This window comes from Doryrhamphus excisus, chromosome 12, assembly GCF_030265055.1.
Source record: "Doryrhamphus excisus isolate RoL2022-K1 chromosome 12, RoL_Dexc_1.0, whole genome shotgun sequence".
NCBI classification, from domain to species: Eukaryota; Metazoa; Chordata; class Actinopteri; order Syngnathiformes; family Syngnathidae; genus Doryrhamphus; species Doryrhamphus excisus.
In genome coordinates this window covers 10,850,680-10,877,877 of record NC_080477.1, presented here as the reverse complement: position 1 = coordinate 10,877,877, position 27,198 = coordinate 10,850,680, and the positions used below count along the sequence as shown (strand labels likewise).

Genomic DNA, 27,198 nt, shown 5'->3' with positions numbered 1-27,198 from the left:
TTAAGCTTCCACACATCCTTGAATCTCATTACATGCCTCTAGTAATAGAGGATAATGATCCGGGGCTGCACACGCAATGCTGATCACTCAACCTAGTGTGCAGTCATTAGACAGTGATAATACACAACCTCACCAGGGGGATTACACTTACAAATACAATGTATTGAGATGGTGTGTCTAATATGGACACATTTACAGTGCAAACAACACTCGACTGTCAAAGTGCTCCAGATGTTAAAATACTAAAGCAGTTACACTGACAGACGAACCACATGTCATGTTTTCACAATAGTTTCAAGGGAGTTGAGCCACACTGCATTGGTTAATGACGGGAAACAAGTTGTATAAAACAACCAATAGGTAACCTCATTTTAAAAAGCTAATTTCAGTTCTTCTATTATTTAGTGTGATGGATAAACCTAATTAAATTTTGGACAGGAAAGCATTCAAGTAAACTACAAGTCTAATTATCCGTCCTTGTCTTTGGGGCTATCGTAAAGATTCAATGCACAAAGTATTTGTGTGTATTGATTCTTACTCTAGTGCATTATATAATGTTCTTCTATTTCCATGTGGATCAAATCAAAGTCACCTTGACTTTTTTTATAATTGTAGCTATTTCGTTTTTCCTTCTCATACTTTCCACTGACACTTTTAACTACTGATGAGTACTGTATGGAGACGTATCCATAAATAATGCATTTACAATACCTAGTAAGTAAACACGAGTGAGAATCACTATCCCTGCTGGCAACTGGGTCTAATAGAGCTTTTACAGCAAAGGTGACTATTCAGCTAAATGCCGTGCTTGCTGCTTGGAGGACATTTTCATTCATTAGCACAGTCACAAGCACTTAAAGCACTTTAAAGACCCGGATAGGAGAGGAAGGGTGGAAAGATACAAAGGTTAAAAGGGTACGACTGAGGGATGTCAAAGGGATATTACAATGCTGAACATTGTGCCTATTGTTTTTAATGTTTCAAATTAACCGAGAGGCTCGCAGCGTTAAAGAAGCTTCATTAGGACGTCACGTCACTTTGAGGACAATGAACTTTCCTGACCAGGCAAGGGAATCCCGAGAAGAATGATAGCAGATGGTGAATAGTCTCAGAGGACCTCGGTAAACCTGATCAGACAGCAAACACCAAAGCAACAGAATTGGACACAACAGTTGTCATGCTTAGATAAGCGGTATATTTAGCTCATCTGTTGCTTGCAGGACATTAGCAGTGTCATTAAGGCAACAAATGGCTTCTCTAACCTTCTTGTGTGCTCTCAATCCTGCCCTTTTCAATCTTCAACCATATCTCTTTCCGTAAACAAAGAAGTAAGAATTGGATTTCGCTAGTTTCAGTAACGTTGTCTTGTTTTTTTTTCTTTGAGAGTCCTTCTACCTCCATTTTACAGTAATCACTGATCATCACGACTGAAGCTCCCTGGAGGGTTCTCCAACACTGGGAACAACATTCTGAACTTTGTGTCTCTCTTGTCTTCTGCCATGTCTCCTTCTTAGAAAGTAATTTCCTCCAAGCGGAGAGTTTATTTTGGTGGCAGTGGTACACAGTGCATGAGGCAGACCAATTCTCTATTATTAACAGGAGATTAAAACAGCTGTATGGCACTCCAAAGCACCCTCTCTTCCCTGCGCTAACATACGGCCCTGGATTACAAGATGCACTTGACCATTTAAATTACTGCACCAACCAGGCTTCACCAGCTGGGGTTCATTACCATAACGTCACAGGAAGCACTTCCAAACTCACAGAAAATTAACCTTACAAGACGCATTGCAAAGATTACGTGGCTTACAAAATATTACATGGGTTGGCGCCTTCCTATTTGGTTTACCAAGTTGGAACCTATGCTCCGTGCAGAAACCTATGCTCTCAACATGCCTGTGTTTTGACAATCCCAAGAGCCAGAAAGAAGTATGCAGGGTCTCAATCCTTTTCTATTTCTAGTGGCTCCAACACTGTGGAATGCCCTACCTGCTGATATTAGAGCTGCTACCTCAGTAGAAATGTTTAAGTCCCGACTTAAGACTTATTTTTACACATTAGCATTTAGTTAATAGTATTTCTCTCCTGTTTGATCTATGAAATTGACTATTATGTTATTTTAATTTACTTTGTATATATTTATAACGTGACATATGTTGTCCACTTGACATCCATTGCAGCCTGTTCATCCTGGGAGAGGGATCCCCCCCCCCCTGCGGTCCCTTCTCAAGATTATTTTTTTTCCCCAAATGGGGTTTTGAGTTGTTCCTCGCACGGTTGGGGGTTCAAATCAGATCAGATCAAATGTCATCGATTGTTGCCAGCTTGTAAAGCCCTTTGAGACTCTTTTGTGATTTAGGGTTATATAAATAAACTTGACTTAAAATGAACATCCCCGAACATTTTAAAATACAGTGGAACCACTGTTAGGGTTATTAATCTGTTCTAACGCAAATTTAACACAAAGCAGATGAATTAAAAAGAATGAACATTTAACCTCACTTTTACCTTGACTGGAGACTTGATTTTTGATGAGCAGCAAGGGGGGAGGAGAAGAGATATCCACACAGATAACTTTGTGTTTTGGTAAGTAACTTGTTTCTTGAATTCTTTAGTGTTTCTGACACAAATCCTGGCGCTTGTTTGGCTACACTGTGGAATATTTTGCAGCAGTGATCAATAAGATAAGCAGAGGCTTGTGGCGTGACTGTCAGACAGAGTCAACCACTGCGTCAACTAGTGATGATGTCATAGATGGACGAAGACGTTGGTGGACAATGACTTCTGGTTCTGGTTGTCATTTTGAGATTATGCTGACATGCTAAGGCTTTGTTATAAAGATACATCACAAACAGAGTTGGACTCATGCAATTAGTATTAGCATTAGTACACCCAACAAGATGTGCTATTTTGTATGCTATTGTGCGAGGAATGTATGCAAACCAAGGCACATTTTTTTGCATCAGTTTTCAACTTAACTACAAAACACGCTCACTGTTTTGTACGCTAGCCAAGGTTCCACTGTATAGATATTCAGATCAATACAGGCAAATGCATCTCTTCTGAAACCATAAACAACGGGTCCTATATCACCCCAAGACATAATAAGTGTCCAGTGTAATACAAAGATCATGCACACGAACACTTAAAAAAACAAAGTGGAAAATGACTTTTAGGCCAACAGAGGTGTAATTTATTCATCTGATGAAGTGCTTAAGCTAAGAGCTCCCCCGACACTAAATAAGACACATGCATTCCCAAGAGGGTTCAACATTTCATTGGATGTAGTTACATGACTACAGCACTAATTAAGAAGGGGGATGTGTTTTTGCTGCTCGTTCAAATATTTGTTTTTTTTTTTTCCCCTACCATACTCTTGATAGACTGCAGGCTGTGGGAGGCAAACATGGTGAGAGGTCTTTCAAATAAGACGTTGTGTAATTTCATGGAGAGATCAATTTCATGAGATCAACTCAAACAGTTTTTTTATGGGGAGTCATCATTGACAATGAAGAAAGAAAATGTTTCCTCACAATTATTTCAAATATTCTGAAGTATATTTGTGATGTAGGAGAGAGAAAGGTTCAGATTTCATAGAAAAGAAAGGACATTTTGTAGTAAGCATATGAAGAGGGACAGGAGAACCCTACCGTCTTGCTCTGTCTTTGTCATCTCCTCCAGCTTCTTCTGCTTCAATGTGTCAACGACATCTGCCAGGCTTCCTTTGCGGCGTTCGGGAGTTCCGAATGCTGATGCACTCAGCAGGTCACCTCGTTCCCGGGCCCCCTCCTCAGGCTTGTGGGGAGACGTGGAATTGTTGCGGAAGGAGTACAGGGAACATACTTTATTGCTGTCAGATTCCTGCATGTCAAGAAAAGACAACAGAACAACAAGGGTTAAGTTGTGTCTTTTTGAGCTTTTTGACGCAAAACTTCAATGCCGCAGCTTGCGATTTAGCCCCATCAAAAGACTGCTGTCGTGATTTCATACAACAGTGCCTTGTGTTTTCAATAGAGCTATCTGCACTGCTAAATAGGATTTGATGTGAAAAATTGACATGAAATGACAGGTACGCTTGCATAGGATGTATTCATAATACACGTCTGCTTGATCTGCCGAGACTACACAGAGAAATCTCCCATCTGTAATTTCTCAAATTGCTCTTGAGTGTGCATTTGTGTTCAGGTGACTGCTGTGTAATTTGTTCATTTTCTAGTGGAGACCTATTCTCAGCTGAGTGCCTGGAGACGTCGTAAATCTGCGTCCTGTCTAAAGCCGTTGTTGTTTTTCAGTCCCACCTGTGCATGGTTTAGTATTTAACTTAAGGTCTCGTGTCTAGCTAACTGGCTGGCTGAGTGCTCCCTGTGCACGAGCACATATGAAGAAGGAGTCGGGAAGAAAGGGATGGCACTTGAATGGGACCCAGACAGAAGCGGAGCAATGCGCTGCATATGTGAGGTTAGAGTCGGCACAAGTGCCATGGCTGGGCGCTGCGTCTGACAGAAGGTAGTGTTAATTATGGTTGGTGAAGCAGAAGGTCGCTAAGCAGCAAGGAGCCGCTACCTTTAACAGGGGAACAGTTGGGACTGATTTAAATATTTGCCCTAAAAGTAAAGGAGAGTAAATAGTAAACTTTCTCCAACATACACTGTTGACCTCTAATCAGCAGTCTTGATTACAGGGTGAAATACAATGACAGAATTGTGTGAGAATCCTACATAAAAAGCCTGAAATGCCATAAAGTGGATGGCGCCAATTCCTTATCCCGGTGTGGCATGTCGAGCCCCAGGCAGAGTTGCAGTGGTGTGTAGGGTGGTCTGGTACCAAGCGCCAGGGTGGCACGACTGACTGGCCTGCTGTGCACCTCCCAACCTTGTGTTGGATGATTATGCAGCGTGCCAGAGACAGTGGAGAGTGCTTGAGGCCAGTGGAGGAGTGCTGGGTTAATCAGTTGGCGAGGGTTCAGGGCACAGCCCACACAGACGCATGGCACAGCAGTGGAGTCAGGTAATCAGCACCGCCAGGAAACATTCCCATTCCTTTTGCCTTATGCTTTTCTATTTTCTCCGCTGTATCAGCTCATACTATCATTTGTTGCTTTTTTTCTCAAATACAGTGCTGTAACCTTGTTTCACTTCTCTTTTCTCACTTTTAATTAATTACACTTTATAAAGCAAAACATCATCATTATTTAACAAGTAACGATGCATTCAACCTTTTATATCAGCATTAACTTTTTAAATCAAACGTTTTTTTTTATATATATTTCTGGTGTTGCCTCAGAAACTAGAGCTATGAAAGATAATGATATGGTTATATATCCTCTTGTTAAGCCAATAGGTATCATTTGATACATTTCTGATCCCCCATCACTGATAATGTTTTTCCCCATAAAGCAGGGGTCTCAAACTCAATTTACTTGGGGGGCCACTGGAGCTCGGGTCTCGGTGAGACTGGGCCGCATCAGGTTTTCCCCCCAAAAAAACAAAAAACAACGCATTTATTAAAAACAAAAAAATTAAAAAACTTCGCCTTGGTTCCAATTTTCTACAAGAAAAGCTCTGATAAAACATTCCACTGTTCTCAAATATCTTACTTTTTATTTTTCTACACAAAATAAGATGAAAAATAAATAAATAAAGAATAAAGAAAATCAATCAGTAATAAATTAATAAATATAATAATAATAAAACGGCAAATAATAAAAACTTAAGAAACCACATATAGTTGGTGGGTAGACAAATTATTTTTTTCAGATTAAAATGAACAAAGCATTATTAGAGCCCTGTAGACATGACAAAACACGACTATAGTCACATTTATACTCTTTTTATTTACAACATATTGCGCAACTCCAGGGTCTTGAGACACATGCTAACTCGCAAACTAGAGAGCTAGCGACCTTAACGGTAGCCTTCAAGTTATTTCCTTTAAACTTGAACAGCCAGCGGGGGCCTCAAACTAGTGTCCTGTGGGCCACATTTGGCCCGCGGGCCACGTGTTTGAGACCCCTGCCATGAAGTCTTTCTTCAGTACATGTACACACACGCTTCTGGTACTGAATCTATTCCTATGTGTGCATGTATGTCTGCTGCAATCTTGTAGTGCTGAGGATATGTGCGACCACCTCCAGAACTCCTTCAGAGCTACTTCAGACGCCCTCTTGGGTGTCTTTACCGTACTTGCGTCTGTCAAAGACAACCACCTGCCTCCTGCGTACATATAGCTCACGAGTGCTTGTGCGGGGTCTTGACTCCGCTAACATCAAAGTGGCTATGCACTTAGAACATACAGCATCAGGAGAGTGGCTGCAGATTTATCTACAAGCTAGCTAACAACATACAGCGACCGAGGACATGACATGCTTTTAATATGGCAGCAAGAATGCAAGCTCAAGGGAAGCAGGGAAAGACAAAGTTCCACTCTTCTGGACACGATGCAGTTGGGATTTGTGTTATTGTTAATGTGGAAGAGTTCAAGGTCTTCTGCTTACTCCGAGAATAGATGATGCTTTAGTTTTAGCTGAGCTGCTTATGAGAAGACCTCAGAGGTTTTACTATTCCATGGGGCTGAAGCTATGGATAGAATATCAGCTTCTTTGTGCAGGCCAGGGGACAATGAGTGCCTACCGAGACCAGATCTTCAATACCAAGGGGAGCATGGCAGTACTGTAGGTTACACTTGTGAGTGTAAAATTGAAGTCTGAAGAATTGAAAGTGCTCTTGAGTCCTTTCACTGTTTTTCAGATACGCTATTTTTTTACTTTTAGTATTTTAGAGCCTTTCAAGCTAATACAAACTCTATAATGGGTTTTTTTTAACAAAAATATGGTTAAAATATTAAGACTGACAAAGAGCTGACATGAGGTAGATTTACCCCTCAGCAGGTATCTGGAAGTTAGCCAATCAGATGACCAGGGTTCGAGGATTAAAGACAGGAGCTTGTTTTAGACAGATGGTGAACAGTACACAATCATAATATAACTTAAAACATGATATTAACATCATAACTTTGTCTTGTATTGTCTCACCATGCGTTGTTGGGCAGACATCAAGCTGTCCCAGTCACTCTCTGGAGGTACACTGCTTAGCGGCTGAATTTCATCAGGGTGGGTTTTTCCATGGAGCAGATTGTGCAGCGGCAGCTGTGGTGTGCAGTGGGCATCAACGTTCTCCTCTTTTTCCCAAGACAAGTGATCTTGGCTCATGGCATCATCTCCATCAACCACAGAGGCAAAAGGAGACGTGGCTTGCTTGGAAGACATGACTCTGCTGTGGAATGAGAGAACAGAACTTGATCAATATACTGTATTATATATAGCTATATGATACTTGGCTAAGCGATGCACAAAAGAAATGTATTTTTTCCTGAAGGCATCTGGAAGTACGATAAGCTACAGTTTAGAACTATAAGAGGTGCACCTGTGCAAGAATGTTCAACCTGACAGTCATAGCTCAAGCTTGAGGGGTCTGCAGCAGGCTGTGGGGTCCCTAATCTTTTGTTTCATGCAGATGGATGGCTTGATCTCAGCCTGGAACTGTGCCTGCTTGGGGCCTGGGCCAAACCCCCAAGATACTCACTCAAGCAGTGGGTCAGCCAGACAGTAGGGCTATCAGCCAGAAAAAAAAAATCACAAATAATTTAACCCCTCAAGCATAAAGAAGAATAAGGTTGCTGTTTTCGGTTGATTCTTGATTTTATGAATGCCATATTGAATGCCATATAGGTGGACTGTGCTGCAGTGATGCATTTGGAAACGTTTACACAACATAGCATAGTTATAAATAGTAATAAAGAGTCATAAAAAATCACTACAGTACTACAGTAGTATCTGTTCATTACTATGGCTTTCATAGTATCAACGGCCTGGCAGTTTTTTGATTTCAGTGAATCTGTGAACATGCCACATGTCCCGACAAGGGGTGTCATGATACACTCAGCTCACAAGACAAGATGATACACAATATTTTGTTCACAAGAGCAAGACGAGACAAGATGTTAACATTATCGTGACAAAATATAGGAATGGACAGACTTTTTAATTTAATTGAGTCACAAAAAAACAACACAGATTGTTGATTGACTATGTCCTTGTCATCCTTACAACATTAAAACATAATCTTTATCCTTAATTATGGGGATAGTCCAGTGTAGTATTGGCGGAAACCTGTCTGTCCGTCTACCTATCATTCCCTGTGTTCTGTAATTAGGGTGTTGCCTCCTGTGCCTTTAGAGGGACTGCGGTAAATTTTAATCAGCCAATAAATTTTCACCTGTAATTAAATCAAATTAAAAGTGATCTCAACATTGAGTACTGTTAATTGAAAATCAAAAAGTTCAGGGTATGTAACGGTAATAGAGGTATGAGTGATGGGAGTTTAAATTTGATTGTCCAACACGTTTGCGTGGGCATGCACTGTATGTGAGTGCTGAGGGACTTTTAACGTACTCTGATGTATTTTTTATTAATGCACCCAAAAAGCCCGAGCTCGGAGTATAAGAAACACCTCGTCCTCAATGGAGTGTGAGAGTGAAACAAAGCACTGCTTTTGTATTACACAGTAAATCAAGTGGCATTATTTTACCACTAAAATATTCAGTCTCTCAGGCACTTTTACTCGGAGCTCCAGCCATCAGTCAAACTGCTGAGGCGTGAGCAAGACAAGGGGATGGCGGGAGAGGAAGGGAGAGACTCCATCCTCCTGTAACATGTGTCTACAGCAATCTTGTTCAAGAATGCAACACATCTGCGGCAGGCTCCATAACAGTATTTGTCAGCAGGGGTTAATAATTTATTAGCAGAGCGAGGAGGGCAATGCTCAGGCAGCTAAAGAGTGCGGAGAAGCGCCACTGCCCCACCCCCACCCCTGACAAGTCCCATACAATACCACCACATAGAGTAGGACTAAAAGGAAAAATAATTCTCAAAGAATATCTAAGGGTAAATATGGAATTGTACTTTTTTTTTACTGGAGTCAGGATCACACAGAATGATCTAAAGGATTTTCTGAGCAGTAGATCAGCACTGACACAATAAAAGCAATTTATGAGGTGAAAATAAGAACTCAGATTCAGTTCAGTGTGGGTGTACAAATGAATCATATTCTCTCAAAGATGTAGTCTGGAATTTTTTGTAATATTTCCACAAAATCATCTCCAACTACGCCTTTATAAAAAAAAAAAAAACACAGTTAAAGGCTTGAACTTCATAAATATTTGACAGGCTGCCAATCATCATGCTTGATTTCACAGTAACAATGGACAGCTAACAACCCAAACTAATCAATACGTGAGAGAAATGTTGTCTTCCTGCCTACTTTTCCCAAGACAAAGCCCCAGTGATTTTGAAGACAGGGAGGGAGACACAAGGGGAGGGGGGTCAGCAAGCAAAGAGAAGGGCTCTATATATAGCTGACAATATTGGGCAGATTTGAAGGAGAGGACTTGTGTTCCCGGGTTGAAGGCTCATATGGCCTGGAATGCTTTGACTCGTGAATTGTTCCCTGTGATAATGTTTCATCGTCAAGGAAAACAACCTTAGCTTAATTGGAGAGTATTAGAGGGGTGTTGTGCACCACTTAGCTCGGTGGTCTTCTGACTATCCCCTTTCCTCTTTGATGACTGACTTTCACCTGCTGTGTCTTCTCTGTCACACCATAGACAACGGTGATAGGTAACACATCACAGTTAAGTTAACTCAGTCTCCACTTGTACATCACACAACTAGATTTACAAGCTGGGGAAAAACGGGAAAACCAGTTGAACTCAGTTTACATGTCTATAAAATGCAATGGTAACCTTGCAATACTTGGCCCTGATTCGAATGCTCTCTTGATGCCCTCATACCCAGTCTTTGGAGCTCTACATCCAGCACATAAAAACTGAAAGATAAACAATCATCCAAGTGCTTTGCTGTGGTGACCTCCAACAGGAGAAGTCAGAAGATTCATACATATCTATAAAATGTTCTAAAAATGATGCCTTTCTATGTGAAATGTTCTCCCTATTCCCCATTCTAACCAAGATGCCAACACAAGATCAAGATCTGGATTTGGCTTGGACTGTTAATCGGTGATAGTTTAAATGGAAAAAAAAAAACGAGAATTTTGCCAAATAAATTACCTTTACCTTCAAACAACTGTCTTACATGGGGTGTTCCTGCAAATACCCACCTTTGTCCAATGGGTTTAACACACAAATTAAATTCAATTGCTTACAAAGGTTATCTATTTTCATAAATACAAATGAACATTCTGGCAATATGGGTGCTTCAAATGGCCAATTAAACCAACATAATATCACTGTTATGCTTAAATCTGCCATTTTAGCGTACTCTTCCAGCTATTAACCTGCAAAAATGAATGTTATGATAAAGACTAATTGGTAAATTAGCCCCCACACCAGGAAAATACAAAAAGTAATTGTATAAACATTTGGAATACAGTTTGTGAATTGATTACTTTGGGGATTTGAAACGTGTTTGTGGGAGAGAAAGAGAGAATCATCTGCTCGTTTCCCTTCGGGGGTTCCTCCTGTTCTAACAGGTGTCGTGGTAGGGTTCCTCTGGGTTCTTCACCTGCTATAATGAGATATTACTACCTGACAGCTCCCAGCTGGAGGAGCACTGACACAGAATCCACCGTTTAGCACAATTAAATTATCACCCTCCATTGTGATTGTCCCATGCTGTGCAGCAGCCAGGTTTCTGGGTACATAATCAACTCATAATAAAGGCTGTAAACCGCGCACACTTACTCACACTTAGTTGCAGACACACACACACATTTTGAGACACTGTGGAATTCCACAGGAATTTGGAACAGATGAATGTGTTTTTAGCTTACTGTGCTGTGTGTTAAAATCTCTTAAACCCTCAACTGTAATTAAAGATAATGATATTCAAATAAAGTAAATGATGGGGAAAATGCAGGTTTTCCACCAACTCCATTGCTTTGGCTGGAGAGTCGGTTGTCCAAATGAATTTGGAAAAATTGTTCCTCCATTATTGTTGACCTTCCCCTGCAAAAGTCAACTCAATTACAGCTGCACTTCATCCGCCACTTCACTCTCTCTCCTGATACCTTCTCTATTAGACACAGCCTCTGTTAGCACATTGCTAAGACCTAAACGATAGCTGCCCAGCACAAATTAGGCAAGCCACCTGAAGTGCACTTTACATATTGAGCTGAATATTGATAATTACTGGCAGGGTAAATTATTTGCAATAATATGCCGCAAGCGGAAGCGCCTTGTCGCTCAATTTAAACACTTGTGCAGCTGCCATGACAGCGGGGTTGGTGTCCTTGCTCCCTGTGTAAGGCAATGGCACACACAGGTGTGAGAGTGCTTAAGTGTTCCTGTCTGACTACCCGGGAAGGGTCGATGAGCACTCACACACTAAATCCCTCCTCGCCCTCTCCTTCACTATCTCCTCCCCTGTGCCGATGGCCTCTTTGCTGATCCCAGGACACTATCTCTGAGCTCTGAACAGTCGCACAAGTTCACTTGTATGAGATGATGCTGGTTATAAAAAGTCACTACTGTTAACTAATCTTCGCACACCAAAGATGTAAATGTTAATGAAGTGACCAAATGAACACATCTTAACCAATGAAACCCTTTTTGGCAAAGAACAAAATAAAGATTTTTTTTTCCCCTTGCTATTTTTCACTGGACCTGCTGGGCGCTGGGGTTCCCAAAGGCTCTTCTGTTGCTGCTGCTGCACTTAAGCAAACCTCACAGCAAGTCAGGCCGTCAACCAACACAAGCCTATTTGCTGAGCAACAGTGGGGCTCTGTGGCTTTTCCACAGTTGACAGTAAGTTATGAGCCCTTTGTGAGCAGGAGAAGGAAAACAGAGATCGGAATTTGGCAGGAGCATAATAATACAGAAGTCTCCTGTTCGTGGAACCTGAAATTTTCATGGCAACAATCGAGCATTGTTGAGGGAAAGAAAAGCAATGGTGACAGATGAAATATCGAGTGAGGGGCCCCCTTTTTTGTACAACTGTAAACAAAACACCATTCAAGCCATGTCCGCTCTTGTCATTTAATAACTTCTTCTATGCACTGTAAATGGCTGCACGTCAACAAATATAGTGTACCATCTCGTACAGTTACACCAGAAAAGAGAGATGAGGAGCAAGGTGGAGGGTGCCAAGCATCCAAAATAACAATAAAGCAGCTTTAATGATATAATTCATTGACCACATCAAAAGAGTCAGTGCTCTTTGTTTCCTTCTTTGGACCGTATATCTATTTAAGAGTTTAAAAAAGAAGGTTTCAAATATATTGGGTGGGGGTGGAACAGGAAGTTTTATGTGACAAATCAAAACAGGCTTTATTCATTTGCTCCACCAGAAAACTGGAAGGAAGATCGGTTAGGCAAGCCGCTCCTCAAAGATTTATGATTAAGGCTTATTATTTTTTGGGAAACTGACATTGATTGCTGATTTAAGCCACTGAAACCAATTAATTTGGCCGTGCTGAATAAAAAGCATGGTCAACAGCGTGTAGCGTTCTGACAGGTTGGACAGGAAGAAGTAGCGTAAACGTGAAGGACTAAATGAACCGCTGGCACCCAGCTCTTTTTTGAGGTGGTTAAAAGTTACCTCAAGTGACTGACAGCTGATGCAAAAAATGTTTCAGGGTTGACTCACCCATCTGAGCAACTGCCCCAAAATTTGGTTCGCATAAGACTAAGATATGAATATGTGTTGGGGTTTTTTAACAGAAATTTTAAGATTCACGGGTCAGCACAGAGAAAATTTGAGCAAATGAATGTGAAACATACTCTTACTCATAATTCAACATGCTGACAGTCATGGTTGAACAAAAAAATGTGCTCTGCGCTCCAGGGAAGTGGGCGCTGTAGCGGGTTAGACGCTGACCAAAACACAAAATGTCTCATCAGTCTGCCACTAAGCAAGTGTCTGACTGCTTAGATTCGACTTCAGCATGGTCTTTTCTTCAGGTTTACGAATACGTGTCACACCTGACACTTCAGTCCTGAGCAAATTAAATAATTAAGTAATTTTATTTCTTAAAACCCCACAAGTGTGCAGTACAATTTGTATTTGTTTGGCCTCTGGTTCCTAGACATTCTCCTGTCCTGACTCTGTTGTGGTTTCCTACCACCACAATCATTATGCTCAGCTCTGCACAGCACGGTGCAGAGCTGCAGCCTGCATCACTCCATTTGGTGGAGCCACAAAGAAATAATCCAATCATCTCAAACTACTATATTCCTCTATTTCAACTGTGGCCTCATTTACACAAATATAACTATTGTGCCTGCCTGAAAATGTTGTACCATCATTCATCTCAAGCAGGAAATCAGGCAAACATGTTTCCATTTTATTTAATTGAAAAAAAGAAATAATTATTTAATCATTTTGAATTTTAGGCTACTATGCCAACACTGTGCTGCAGAAAAATTCCATCCCACAGTCAAGTATGCCTACAAATAAGAATGTTTTAAGCCCATGTCTTCAAACTTTAAGAGATATATTTTCATACACAAACTAAACAGATAGAAGGCAAATAGTGAAGTGAAGGCCAGACAAATATGTGATAAGGGGATAGGGACTCGACTCAAGCTGTACGACTGTTTTTGCTCTCCACCAACATACACAAGCATGAACCATGTGTCCGTCTATTTGCTTTCTACTGAAGTGTTGGTAGCAGCTGCATCTTTCACATATTATCCAGTGTGTAACAAATCCAAAAACGAAAAGGTCTCTCCCAAACTGTTGCTTTAAATTATTTTTAAATTATTATATTACCATATTATTATTATTGTTATTTGTTAATAATTATATATTATAATTAATCTATAATTATTTAAATATATACAAATAATCCATCCATCCATTTTCCTCCGCTTATCCGGGTCCGGGTCGCGGGGGCAGCAGTCTTTGTAGGGAAGCCCAGACTTCCCGGTCCCCGGTCCCCGGCCACCTCCTCCAGCTCCACCGGGAGGACACCAAGGCGTTCCCATGCCAGCTGTGAGACATAATCCCTCCAGCGTATCCTAGGTCTGCCCCGGGGCCTTTTCCCGGCTGGGCATGCCCGGAACACCTCACCAGGGAGGCGTCCGTGAGGAATCCGGACTAGATGCCCGAGCCACCTCAACTGGCTCCTCTCGATGTGAAGGAGAAGCGGCTCTACTTTGAGCCCCAAATAATAATAATTATTATTAAATTTATCCTAACCTTAACCTTAACCAAATAATGTACATTTGTCACACTGCCACAGGGCATTGCAATAAATGTTCTCATTACAACAGATTGCCACATCATTGTAGAATGATGCAACTCGAGTAATAAAGTGTCTATAAAGTTAGCAGCCTTAGTTACAGATTTTGTTGTTTATTGTCATGAATGTATTCAGTCGAAAAACTCTAGTCACTACTATTAGGAAGGCAGTCGTCCAGCATTGTATCAGCTAAAAATGGCTGCTACATCACTCCTGCACAGTCTAAAAATACAGACCTAGTTTCCTCCAATAACACAGGATCTGATTTTCTCAGTTTCCATGTACTGTAGTGTTAATTGTGTATTGAAGCTAAGATAGGAAGCCCAACAAGAGTTGATCTATTCAAACAATTTTGACTAACACTAACAACAGCACAGCACAGATTCTCTCTATGATGCTTTCTTGAAGCTATCAAACTTTCAGATTTCCCAGCATCCCCCTCCTGTGTGGGTGTGCCTGCAAAGTGCTGCTCTATCCGCTCTTGATAATCTCTTAGGGATTGCATCACGGTGCTGGGTGTAAACCCATGGCAGCAACACTCTGTAACATGGAAGAAATACCTCATGTTGCACAGATTCATAAACACCTTGCACACTGACTGACTGGCTGGCTGGGCAGTCAGACCGGTACACCTGACAACATGGGGCCAAGCATCGGAGTGACCTGAGTGTCGTAAAAAATGTATGCAAAAACATAGCCACACAACTGAGTCTTAACTTTGTCCTCGTTGAGCTCTTAGTGGGTCCCACTCATTAACAAATTTTACGGCAAAACCTTTGTTTCGTATTGTTACAATTGATGCAATATGAACCACACATGAAGAGTCAGCAGCAATCTACATACACAATAACTTCCGTAATTATATGCGCAATTCATCAAGGGGATGTGATTGCAGGGGAAGTGGAATAGAGTGGAATGGAGAGGAGCAGAGAGGTCTGATTCCTGGAGGACTAAAGTCTCATCACAAAACTAACATGATAATTGAAGTCTAAATTGAATGGTTTAGCCTTCGCAAAGAATTTCTTATTTTTTAAGGGTAAGTGCAAAAAGTTGGATTGACAGACATACACAAAAAAGAGATACCGTGTGTAATAATAACATCCTCATTAACTTTTTGTCTTCTTTGTTGAATATTGTTCATCTTCAACACAATTTGGAATTTGTGTCGGCAGTATGTTTGGGTAAATCCTTATTCAACATTAAGCTAATAAATTTGCAGCTCATATATCAACTTATGAGAAATATACAGGAAATATATGCCTGCATTTGATTTGAATGTAATTCATAATTTCATCAAGAATATTATGTGAAGGCGAGGAAATCAGAATGTCCTCCACTTCACCTCAGTGGCAATGCTGCCTTCACATTCACATCTCGGGTTCTGCTCATTGTCTGATTGCAGCAAAGAGAAAGTGCAGAAAAGTCCTCTGTCCCATTCTCCTTCTACGCCCCCCCCCCCCTTCTTCTGCTCTCGCTGCCCGACCACAGGATTCATATTCATCCTTCAATAACGTTTAATTAGTAATGCCAAATTCATTAACCTACACTGCTGTTATGCTGGCCTCAGCCATAAATTGCCTTAATGTGAGCAGACGTTTTGCAGCTGTAATAAGGGACATAAAACTCAAAGGGAAACAGATACTGTTCCCCTGTAGTCATGGATCATTATAGCCAGGCAGTGTTTTAGAGCTAGCTGGATCATTTTAAGAGAAGCAGCCCTGCATGGCTTGATAAATCTTGGATAATTGAGAAACTTTATTGTGAAAATGCATTGCAATAATGCCTGAGAAACATATTTTTAAAGATGGAATTAAAACATGGCGTTCACCGCAGTACTGTTACTGAGTCAATAACTCGAGAATTCAAATATTACAGCGATTTATGTCGGGAGGTCGTTTTCCAACACAGTTTATAGTAGTCAAAGCCTCACGAAAACTGCAGTTACACATGAAGAGTTGAATTTGGTTTTGGGTTTTTGGTGCTAAGCACTTCCGAAAATAGTGACTAAAACTGAGAGGGCCTTTTTGGACTTAGAGTTACATCTACTGAAATTACTGTGCACCAGTCAGAGGAAGGGGTGTGGAAATGAATGCCTGCAAATGAGGAGTAGCTGTGACCATGCAGTTTGTAGTTACTGTGGCCTGCATCAATGTAGCCAGTCCACTTTGTAATGTGTAGTTGTTGGACTAAACTGAATGCATCACCACAAATCAGATGCCAAGGAAGTTGAACATTTTAGTTGTGAAATTTGCAGACCTGCTAACTTGAAAAATGAAAAGATGCCTTGTGATTTTCCAAAAAATTACATGAAATTAAATGTAATTTACATTAAACGCAAATCCAGAACAACCAGGTCTGCCATGTGTGGGACTTCCTGTCTTTGTGAGAGTGATAGAAGTTTTGCACCCTGGTGCGGCATTTGGGGGGATGAGCACTTGACAAGGTGTGGTGAGTTTTCGAGGCTTGCCATATGGCCATTCTTTGAGTAGCGGCTAAAATTTGGGGATGAGTACCGCCTCTATACAGATTTGCGGGCATGCAGACACTATGTAGCACTTTTAGTGCAGGAGGAACTTTTGTTGTGCGCGGGGCTGCATTGGGCTACGCCCTCTGCCACCATTTCTGACTCCGTGAGCATGTTCATGGTGGGTGCACATCACGGCACACGTCTCTGCACTTCTCCTGTTTGGCTGTCCAATGAGCATGCACAGCTCGTGTAGACCGTGACGGTATCTTAGTTATTGTATTTTCCAAACTACATATTTGAACATGCTACATGCTTCCACATGTTTCCACATGCCAGAACGGTGAACATATGCAGCATTTCTGCTCTGATATCATGTGAAACCCAGCAATTGCAGCTGGAAGTAATCAATGCATTTCAAAATTCATGTCGATCCAAAATGAGAGGAGGAGCATTACACAGAGGTGGGCTGTCCGTCCTCCAAACAAGTTGTATATAGACTATACTATACAATACTGTGCCCCGCCCCGCTTTAACTCATGTTTTAACTGTGTATTAACCAATGAATGTTGTATTTTGGTGTGTCTTCTACTCTGCTTACTTGCTTTAGTCAACTCCATTCTTCTGTAAAGTGTCTTTGAGTATTTTGAAAAGCGCTATACAAATAAAATGTATTATTATTATTATACTGTAAGCTGACCAATCACCTAATGGTCTACATCCCTGAAATGCAACAAAATGTATGGCTATTGTTTTTGTTATCTCTTCTTGGATGAACTTGTGAGTTTGTTCGTTGTACTCCTAAAAATCTTACACAACTGGCACTGTTATTGAATTACATGTTAAATTTTCAGCTCATTTCTTCTTCATATGAACCTATTTGGCGTAAATGCCACTTTGCTGAAAGGGAGGGGGTGTCTAAAAGTGTCACATTTTAAGTACTGGACATGAGCACATTCTTACATTTAATTAGCCATGATTCTCTTGGCTCGGACGCTTTGTGATGAGCTGATCGAACTTTCAGTAAATAGAGATGTGCTGCCACAGCTACTTGTTTCTCTTGAGGCCTACCCCTGGAATAACAATAATGAGGCCATTATCAGCTATTGCTCTTTGAAAGCATGTCCTGCTAACAAAACAGAAGACATAGTTGTTGGGGTGCTTTCCATGCAATCAACAACCCATTGTTGCTCACTTGAGGACAATGAGAGTGAGGGATGAGGATCATAATGATTGGTCTATTCTGTCAAGAAGACGCTTTACAAAGTGTTCACTGAGGAAGGATGGACTTGATAGACTACAGATTGTCTTGAAACTGTCAACTGTCAGCTTCACAGAAAAAATGTCTGTTTTCTTTTTTTGCTTGTCTTGGCGCTCAAATGGCCTCCAAGCTGCAATAAGGAAGAAGCATGCTTTTTGAGAAATGTCATAAGGTAGTCAAAAGGAGGGAGAATATATAGTTACACTTAAAAGAACATTTCAAGAGTTTGGCATCACGAATAGATGTCCATATCAAAATCACATCGCAATTGACGAGTGATTCCACACATAGACTGAAACAGTCAAATTACTTTACTAATCACGAATGTCAGCTGAGTTTTATTGAATATGTCATCATGACTCCATCAGTTAATTGCGCATCTATGTTCCAACAATAACTGCATTACATATCTGGTGCAACCCCTTTGGGAATGAAGACAATGTTAAATGAAAACTTATATACAGTTGTGCGCATGAATATATATATATATGCATGTAAACGTCCTTTGGGGTGAGAGTTGTAACAAGCAGAGCACTGCACTATTAGCTAAGCTCCATTGTGAGCCAGTGAGAGAGACAGAGCTGGAGGGCAGGAGGAATGCTAAGTGGGCCCCTTAGCCTAGTCAACCTTCAGTGGGTTTCATTTATCTTCATCTTGTTAGACTAAATTAATTAACAATCTCAATGTTACACACTTTCTCCTTTCATTACATCAAATAATGGCAGAAATGCAGGGGGAGAAGGGGGGGTCCAGCCCATTGGGAGGAGGCAGGAGACTGAAGACATCTCTTTCCCTTGCTCTCTCTCTCTTTACTTACCTTCCTCTCTCTGTTTGTATAGCTGCCTGTCTCTCTCTCATTTTCTCAGCCTCATTATACAAACAAGATTGGCTTTATACAACTATAGTATACAGAATGGTTATAAAACTAAATAATGCTGCAATGAGGCTTCTGATAAAGTAATCACAAATAGTATTGTCTACAGAGTTTTGTCACTTTATTTTAGAAAAGTGGATATTTAATCAGATTTAGTTTGTATTTTCATCAACTTTCTCTCAGCTGCATACAATTAGAGCTATTTTACAAAACTCACACCATGTTAAAGCCAAAATGACATCTTGCCACATTTAAGAAATACAGACAAGAGATGCACACTCATAAACTTTCCTTTGACCTAATTTGGTTGCTTGAGAAAAGATGCTGGGATTCTTCACTTGAGGAATTTCTTAACTGCCACATCCCTCCACTTCTATTCTTCTCTTCCCAATCACTCCCATGGCCCGCTCCGGTCCAATCCAAGAGAAAGGGCTAACTTGAAGCAAAGCCTTCCTTTAATCTTGGCCTGATTGTTGAGGCCAATCTCCATGATATATCTTTCTACAGGTGCTTCTCCTTTAATTAAAACGCATACCGATCAAAGAATGTGGAGATCAGGGGTCTTTTTTTTAGTGGATCCCTGTTGAATTTGACAGATGTCCCTGCAAGATGACTGCTGTATATTGCACATCAAAGTATCCAAAGTACAATTAATTACAAGGGTTTATAAACATTTCTATTCAGTTTGCAGCATCCCTTCAAAGAAGCCCAAGTGAAAATGTAGTATGCCTGAATAAATCTTGTCAAATCATAGCAGATACACCACACGGAATACATCGGTACTTTCATGCATAAAGGGAACACATTCAATGTATTTAATTATGGGAAATGTATAGAAAAAGTGTGTACATATTGGATTCTAATTCGGTTCCTGTCTTAGGTATGTCTTTCAATATGATTCATTAGATGAATAGGATACATGTCAGTGCATGAATGGTTTTTTTTTCAGCTGTATTTCCTCAATGACGTTTTAGCTGGCAAGGGTAATGGTATCAAATTGTTCTTTCTTTTTAAAATACCCCCAACTGTTCATAGACGGAAAAATGCTGTTAATTTAATCAAATAAGTGACCTTTTGAAAAAGAAATCAAAGAGGATTCATTAGCTTTAGTAAAGTTTGGCTGACAGAGGCTTTGAAAGGCAGATGTTGCTGCTGTGGCTTCTAATGAGCCAACCCTAATTAGGGAGCAACACTGGAGCCTAGAGAAGGTGGTTTACTAGGAAAGGAGCCAATGGTAAATACATTCTCTTATTTACTTTCACTATATCTAATGACAGCACACATTTTTAATTAGAATCACATGCAAAAAAATGTAAATCTTTATGGTGAGCTAAGGACAAACAGAGAACACCGCAAGAAAGAAGTATACTACATGGCAAACACGATAGGCAGGAGCTGTCCTAGCACAGCAGCCCTGGTTTGGTTGGTTAGAGGGGGACGGCAGATAGGGATAGTGGTCGGACAAAAGCATGCGGTGTAAAGACCAGAAAGCCTGATCTGCTGATCCCTTAAGACGTGAAGGGGAAAGAAAGGGAACACCCCATCTGCATCCATGCCTTACGCTTATGCGTGCTTTCAGTCTGACTGGTGACTATCAGGGTTGAGCATGCCTGTCTGCAACCACATGGACACACTCATCACACACAGGTTGGGTAAATATGTTAGAATCCATGTCTAACATAGTTCAAATATACACACAAACACGGCACACACACACACACAGGACAAAGTCTAAAGCTGACAATGTGTGGAGAAATTTAACCCCTGTTAGCCCACCGCCACCCTTACCCGAACTGTGATCCTGAATGGCAACAACGGAAAAGTAACTAACCTCAGTAAAAAGCTGCTACGAAGAAAGCCTTCCATGTCAGCGTGTGGGGTTCTGGCAGGAGAAATCACAAAGAACCATTTTCACTATGGAAATGGGTAATAATCAAGAAACAGAAAAGCAGTGAAAAGTGGGGAATTCACATGGTAGAAAGAAAAACACACAGATCATACATGTTCCTCTTATAATACGGTGTGTTTTTAATTAAATCAAAAATACAGCTACGCATCCATACACTCATTTTTACAAACTGACATCATTAATTATACCTTGTTGCATCAAGGGAGTAGATTTGCATACAACGTCGGTTTGCACAGCGAGCCTGATGATATGTTTGCAACACGTAAACTACCGATCATGATACAGAACCTTCCCACAACTGTGTACAGATATATATACATGAACATCCAGCACTCTAACCGCAGATCCCAGTGCAGCTCGAGTTTATTCAGATCAGCCAATGGTGGTCCAGCTGCAGCACATGTGTGGCGAGGGTGCTGCGGCTTCTGGGAGCTCAGGCCACAAGGGATGCAAGATGGGCCGCGGAGCGTCACTGCAGGAGGATGTGGTCATGATGTCACCGCTTGTAAGGGTCGTTCAGAATACTTATCCATAAAATACAGGACATGTCCGACAAAATGACTTCCAACATTTGGTGCGGTGAATGTCCGCTTTTATTGTGTTATGTTTCTTTAGAAAGGACTTGTATGTGCTTTGAGTGACAAAAAATATATTCAACAGATTTTGCGATCAACAATACAACAACAATACTCAACTTCTGGAATATATGAAGGGATTTGCACTTTGGTATGACATCCCTTCACTTGTTTTACATTTAAGGCCTATTCACTCCACAAATTATAGTTCCATCTGTCTTGAAAGTAAGCCCGATTCATGATCAACATAAGCGCAAACGACATTCCAGCCCTTTAACACTATTAAGAGTTTTAGTGATATGTGTGTAATTTGGCATTTTCTCTCCTTGCTGTCTTGGCTCATGAGACAATGGAAAGAATGAGCCGGGCCCAAGGACACTGTGCCTTTCAGTCTGGCCAGCACTTAGCGAGGCAGTGGATCCACAAGGCCCAGAGGGCTCAGCCGAGACTTTTCTCACAATAAGGTGTCTGGGGAGGCGGGAGAGCCACAGCCAGGGGTGCTGCTGCTACGCTCTTTTTCTTCCACTCAACTGGACCGACCGCACATAATACCATCACCACACAAGCGCACACCCAGCCGGTGACAACGTGAGAAAACACCCGTCAAACAGTGCAGAACAGATCAAGCGTGTCTCTTCACTTCTTTGAGTGCAAAAAGCAAACGTACTCCACTGATGGCACAAACAAAACATTGACTAAATCATAACTGACAGTGTTTTTATATATACATTCACATAATGTGTATTGAGAAACAGATACACAAAGAAAGTGTGTTCTCAATCCTTCAACGGAATGTAACAGATTAGGCTATGCTGGGGTTCTATCTATATATCATCATCCCATTATCCCTTGTTCTTTCACTCTTGCTCTCCCTGCCTGTGTTTCCTCAGCTGTGTCGGCTGTCTATGGTCCCGTTGTGGTCAGGAACAACTGAACTTAGCGTATGGAAGCAAAGGTGCGGTTTGGAACTCCAGCTACCAAATTCAGGAAAATGTGAGTGAGCTCCAATATATTTGCTCCTTTGAGAGAAAAAAAGAACGCAAGAATGGCTTTAAATTAAGGCTTAACCACAATTCAAGGGCGGGGAGAATCGACATCACAAAGTTGGCCTGCGCTGGTTTGAGTAGCGGCGCGGCAGCCCTTTCGAAGAATAAGCCTCTGCCAGCTCCCTCTGCCTCAGTCTCCCAAGTCTCCCACCATCTGCAACAAATGTGCTCTATTAAAGCAGTACCATATGGACAACAAGCTAGCTATTAACACGGCTTCAGCGCATCCCCTTAACCTAGGCCAGATTTCAAACTTGCAGTCAAATTGACTGCTGATTTAATGCATCACCAGAAGCCATGTGGGTCTTGGCATTGGATAGTACTCTCAGTCTTCAGTCATTAACAGGCTCACAAAGTGTGTAGTGCACAGTGAAATGCAGATCGTGTCATTGGTATAACTCCTATCCAAGATATCGCTATCCAAAGTGAAGGATGCTGAGAACAGGACTGGTCCAAAGCAGGGTTCAAGAAAACTGAGCAGTGCAGAGTGGAAACTGTTTTCGGAGCAGATGTATACTTAAGGTGGCTGCAGGAGCTCTCTAACTGCTGCCCTGTGTCTCAGTCCTTCCACACTGATGGATAGACTATTTGCTCCATCTGCATGGATCCAAAGTGACAGTGATTAACCCTACAGGGTGTAAGTGGCGGTGCAGGGAGGGGGAGAACTTAAATCCCAAGTGGGCCCAAGCGGCCATGTTGACGCCTCTCCCCTCTCTGACTCATGGGGGGACCCACCCACCCACACAAAGCCATGCTCTCTTTTCCTCGACCATGACGCCACGACCATGAGTCCTCTGTTCTGTGGCCCAGAGACAACAAACACGCATGCACACCAAATCAATTACAGCTCTGTGGTTTCAAGCCGACCCTGATGCTCACTCAAATTGTGTTGTTTATTTTTTCTGCTTAGATACTGTATGTACAGTGTTATAGTGAAAACCAATTGCTTTGTTCAGAGGCATGCGCATTTATAGTGTTGACTTTTATTCGTCTATTTTTTCAAAGTCAGAAATTATGCATATACTTTTTTGTGGTGTCATAACATAAAACTAGGGCTATGTCATTATTTATTTTAATCACATTAATCAGTTTTCAAATTAATTGTCATGATTAGCCACAACTATATCTGAAATATGCCCATTTTTACTGTATTTTATGAACAGAAAGATAACTGACAGGATTATTTTATTATTTATTTTATTTATTATTATTTATTTGTATCCATTAACAGCTGCAAACGAACTGAAAATTTAAATCAAGCTAAAAGATACCACACATGTCTAAAAATCAGTTTGCCTAGCATTGGTTTCGTTAACAGTAGCATTACGAGCAATGAGGTGTTGCCTTCAATGCCACTTCTTCGGTCTGGTTTTAGGATAAACCACTCAACTGAATTGACACTTGCAAAAGTAACAAACGATCTTCTTTGATCTATGCATTGTGACACATCCTCAATGTCATTATTACTATATCTCAGTGGTGCGTTTGATACTGTCGATCACTCTGTCCTACTGGAACGCCTTCAAACGCATATTGGTGTTGCTGGTCTGGTGCTATCTTGACTTAGATATTATCTCGGGGATTGGACGCATCATGCAAGTTATGTATGATAATTGGACCTCGGAGTACTGTGGTGTTAATTGCGGAGTTCCACAAGGATCAATGCTTGGTCCTTTTCTGTTCAATATTTACATGCTTTCGCTCGGCGACATCATTCGCAAGCTTTCACTGTTATGCTAACGACATGGGACTGATCTAACCTTGAGGCGTGTCTCATTGATATTAAACAATGGATGTCCTGTAACCTTTTACTCTTACACCCTGACAAAACTGAGGTGTTGATTACGTGCCCAGCTAAACAGAGTTGCCTGTTTCAGGACACCACTCTCAGTTTTGACAAAGGCATCATTACCCAAAGTGACTCAGTAAAAAAATCTTGGTGTGATATTCAATGCAATTCATTGCTTCCCACCACTTTTATATTCAAGTGAAATGACAAGTTAAAGACTGACTGATGACAGTTTAATTAAATACAGACTCTTTGGGTGGAAAGGAGGCATGTGTGACAAGGTACTGTGAGCTTGTCCAAGCAATCTATAAATCCACAGTCATTGGCAAATAGTCACAGAAGGATACTGATAATTGGTCAAGCACACAAATCCACACACGCTTACTGTACTACAGCATATTAATTCTTAATGTACGCACACTTTCACTGTTACCCTGACTGATGTCAGTACACATCAATTGACCTCAGTCCACCAACATCGATGTACACACACACACACACACTTGATGTAGACACACTCTTGCATGAAGCCACACACACCTCAGTCAGAGCTGCCAGATGAGTAGTGAATTAATTTGTTAGCCACTCCAACATTAGCAAGGTGTGTTGAAAGGTGTCTGCTCATGTTTCAAATTAAACGCGCTGCTGGTCAGCATTAGCACCTCGCCACCCGTCGGCAACTGACACTTGGGGGGGGAAGGGGGGAGAATTGGAGGGAAAGAGGGGAGCCCATCCGCAGTTCACACTAGAATAATTAGAACATGTCAGGAGGAATTAATTTCCTCATTTTTCAAAAGGATACACAGAAATTACCATGTTATTATATGACAGGGTCCCAGGGAGTATTGGATTAAATTTGATTTCTTGCGCAGCCCACACAACAAATTAAAGTCATAAATAAGATGGAAAGAAACGGGGCACAGAGCATATGTTTATGGCGATGAGTGAAGCCAAGGGACCAGAAACAACTATCTTCATTTCATTTTATTTAAATCAGGCCGACACCGTGTGTCTGAATGACAGCAGTTGCTAATGGCTCCCGATTAGAGGCTCCTTGATATTAACGCAGAGATTCCTTCATTGCAGCATTCGATAGTAAAGTGCTTGTGCTGTAACATTAACCTGTTTAGCTCAGAATCACTCAATCTAGATTTTATTTCATTTATGATATTGTCATAATCAAGTATAGGATGACACACTTTGCCGTTTGTATGTAGAAGAGAACATCTAAGTAGTTTACATTTTAATGGGCTGTTTATTCAATGTAAAAACACATAGCAGGCATCGTGTTCATCCATTCTTAGATTACTTAGCTTATTGCTACAGTTTCGTAAAGGCTCTCAAAATGGGTCAGCATTAGAGACGAGCACTCCCCTGGGCACCACAAACTTTAAATAATTTGCAAATCAATTAAGTGGCTACTCTAAACGCAACAGGGACTTCACACTCAAGGGTCACGGTGCATTATCAGTCTGAGACGATTCATGGTGTTTTGGGAGAAAAGTTCATGGTTGAACTCATTAATTCATTTTAGCAGACTTTTAGTTATGCATTAGTTTCCACAGCTGGGGTAGCAAGAAGATTAATGACATGTTCTTTGCTCCTGTTTTTCACTGTATAGTGCTCCTTAGTGAACTCTTGTCTAACACTACAAGGGATCATACCTTGAGATACAGGACAGCAGCCAAATCTATATTGGATTTTTATTCATCAAATAAATCAGGTTTATCATTCATTTAAATAATAACAATAAACCTTGAGGTTAGATCATTTTCCATGTTTAATCACCACTGCAAAGAGAAGCCAGACAACACCGCATCTAATCCACTGAGAGCATATTTTACTTTAATTGCTTCATCATTTTATCGTACATCATGTAAAACACCGATCTATTTATCAGACGCATGTTTAGGACGATGTATTGAGTTCAAGTGGGGAGTTTACATTCCTGTCCCACAATGAGAGATATGTGCAACAATTTGTTCTGTAAATTTGTTCTCAGATCATTTCTGGTAATTAAGGTTGTAAAATTAAAACAATTGTTTGGTGCGCTAGTGGTTTCGGTTAAGCTACTGATCACTAATCACAGCAGGCTGTAAGTACTACAGAAGCCGTTTGATGCATAATACATGAAAAAAATGGCATTTATTTTACTGGGAAGTGCTGTTAAATTAATTTCTGACATAATTCCTCCACTCCATCGTCCCTTTCATCTACTGTATGCCAGAGGTCTAAGAATGGGGGCTGCAATTACATGCTGGATATTTGACAGATATACAAAAAATGCATTGTGGCACAGTGTTGAATGTATTTTCACTTACTAGACAATGTCTGTTGATGATGAGATAAAATATATAGTACATATGCAAACAACAAAGGCCAAAGAAGACAATGCACTGAATGTACATGCTAAATACTGATAAACAAAATAAATAAAATAAGCTTAAAATATCAGGCATAAAAAAGAAAGGGTAGGAAGATGTGTAGAAAATATGTTGCAGGCGATAATAGCGGAAAGTTTATCCATGTAAAATGTTGTAATTGTGCATACATTGTGTGTCAATCCAATCGTCCACCTCATTTGATGCAGGTGTTCAGTGTGGGTGACAAACAGCAGGAGACTAGAAGACATGTGACAGGAACAGAAACAGCTCAAGAGGCAAATTGATACTTACAAAAACTGAAAGACTCGCTCCCCAGTTTCCAGCTACTCACTGGCAAATTGGTTTTGAATTCATGTAAATGACCTGAAAAGTAATCACAAAAAGACAAAAAGATGGCTTCTTTAATTTCTGTTTGTGCAACACAGCATTTGACAGTGCAGTCAGTATATTCAGTGACTGGTATGAAGTCATTGATGCGCATTAGGTAGAAGAATACAACAGGATCATGGTACATGGTTTAAAAACAACACGGGCCTTTGATAACAGTGTTTACCGAGATTGGAACAAACAGAGACAGAACAAATGGAAGAGAATCAGGGCCACGTTGACTGTTGGATGAAGGTCAGTTTGTAATACAGTGC

At 40.9% G+C, this 27,198-nt stretch overlaps 1 protein-coding gene across 6 annotated transcripts in view; it reads right to left on the bottom strand.

The window, feature by feature from the left end:
* Nucleotides 1-27,198, bottom strand: part of sox6 (SRY-box transcription factor 6) — a 119,425-nt gene that overhangs the window by 72,352 nt on the left and 19,875 nt on the right. For 4 of the 6 annotated variants that reach the window (XM_058088518.1, XM_058088522.1, XM_058088517.1 and 1 more), the window contains 4 exons: nt 26,849-26,920; nt 20,686-20,736; nt 7,031-7,271; nt 3,651-3,861 (listed from right to left, as the gene is read on the bottom strand). In XM_058088518.1, the coding sequence (XP_057944501.1) occupies nt 3,651-3,861; nt 7,031-7,271; nt 20,686-20,720 (487 nt within the window). In that variant the 5' untranslated portion in view covers nt 20,721-20,736; nt 26,849-26,920. The remainder of the gene's footprint in view (nt 1-3,650; nt 3,862-7,030; nt 7,272-20,685; nt 20,737-26,848; nt 26,921-27,198) is intronic. The other 2 variants (XM_058088521.1, XM_058088520.1) reach the window with 1 other exon arrangement.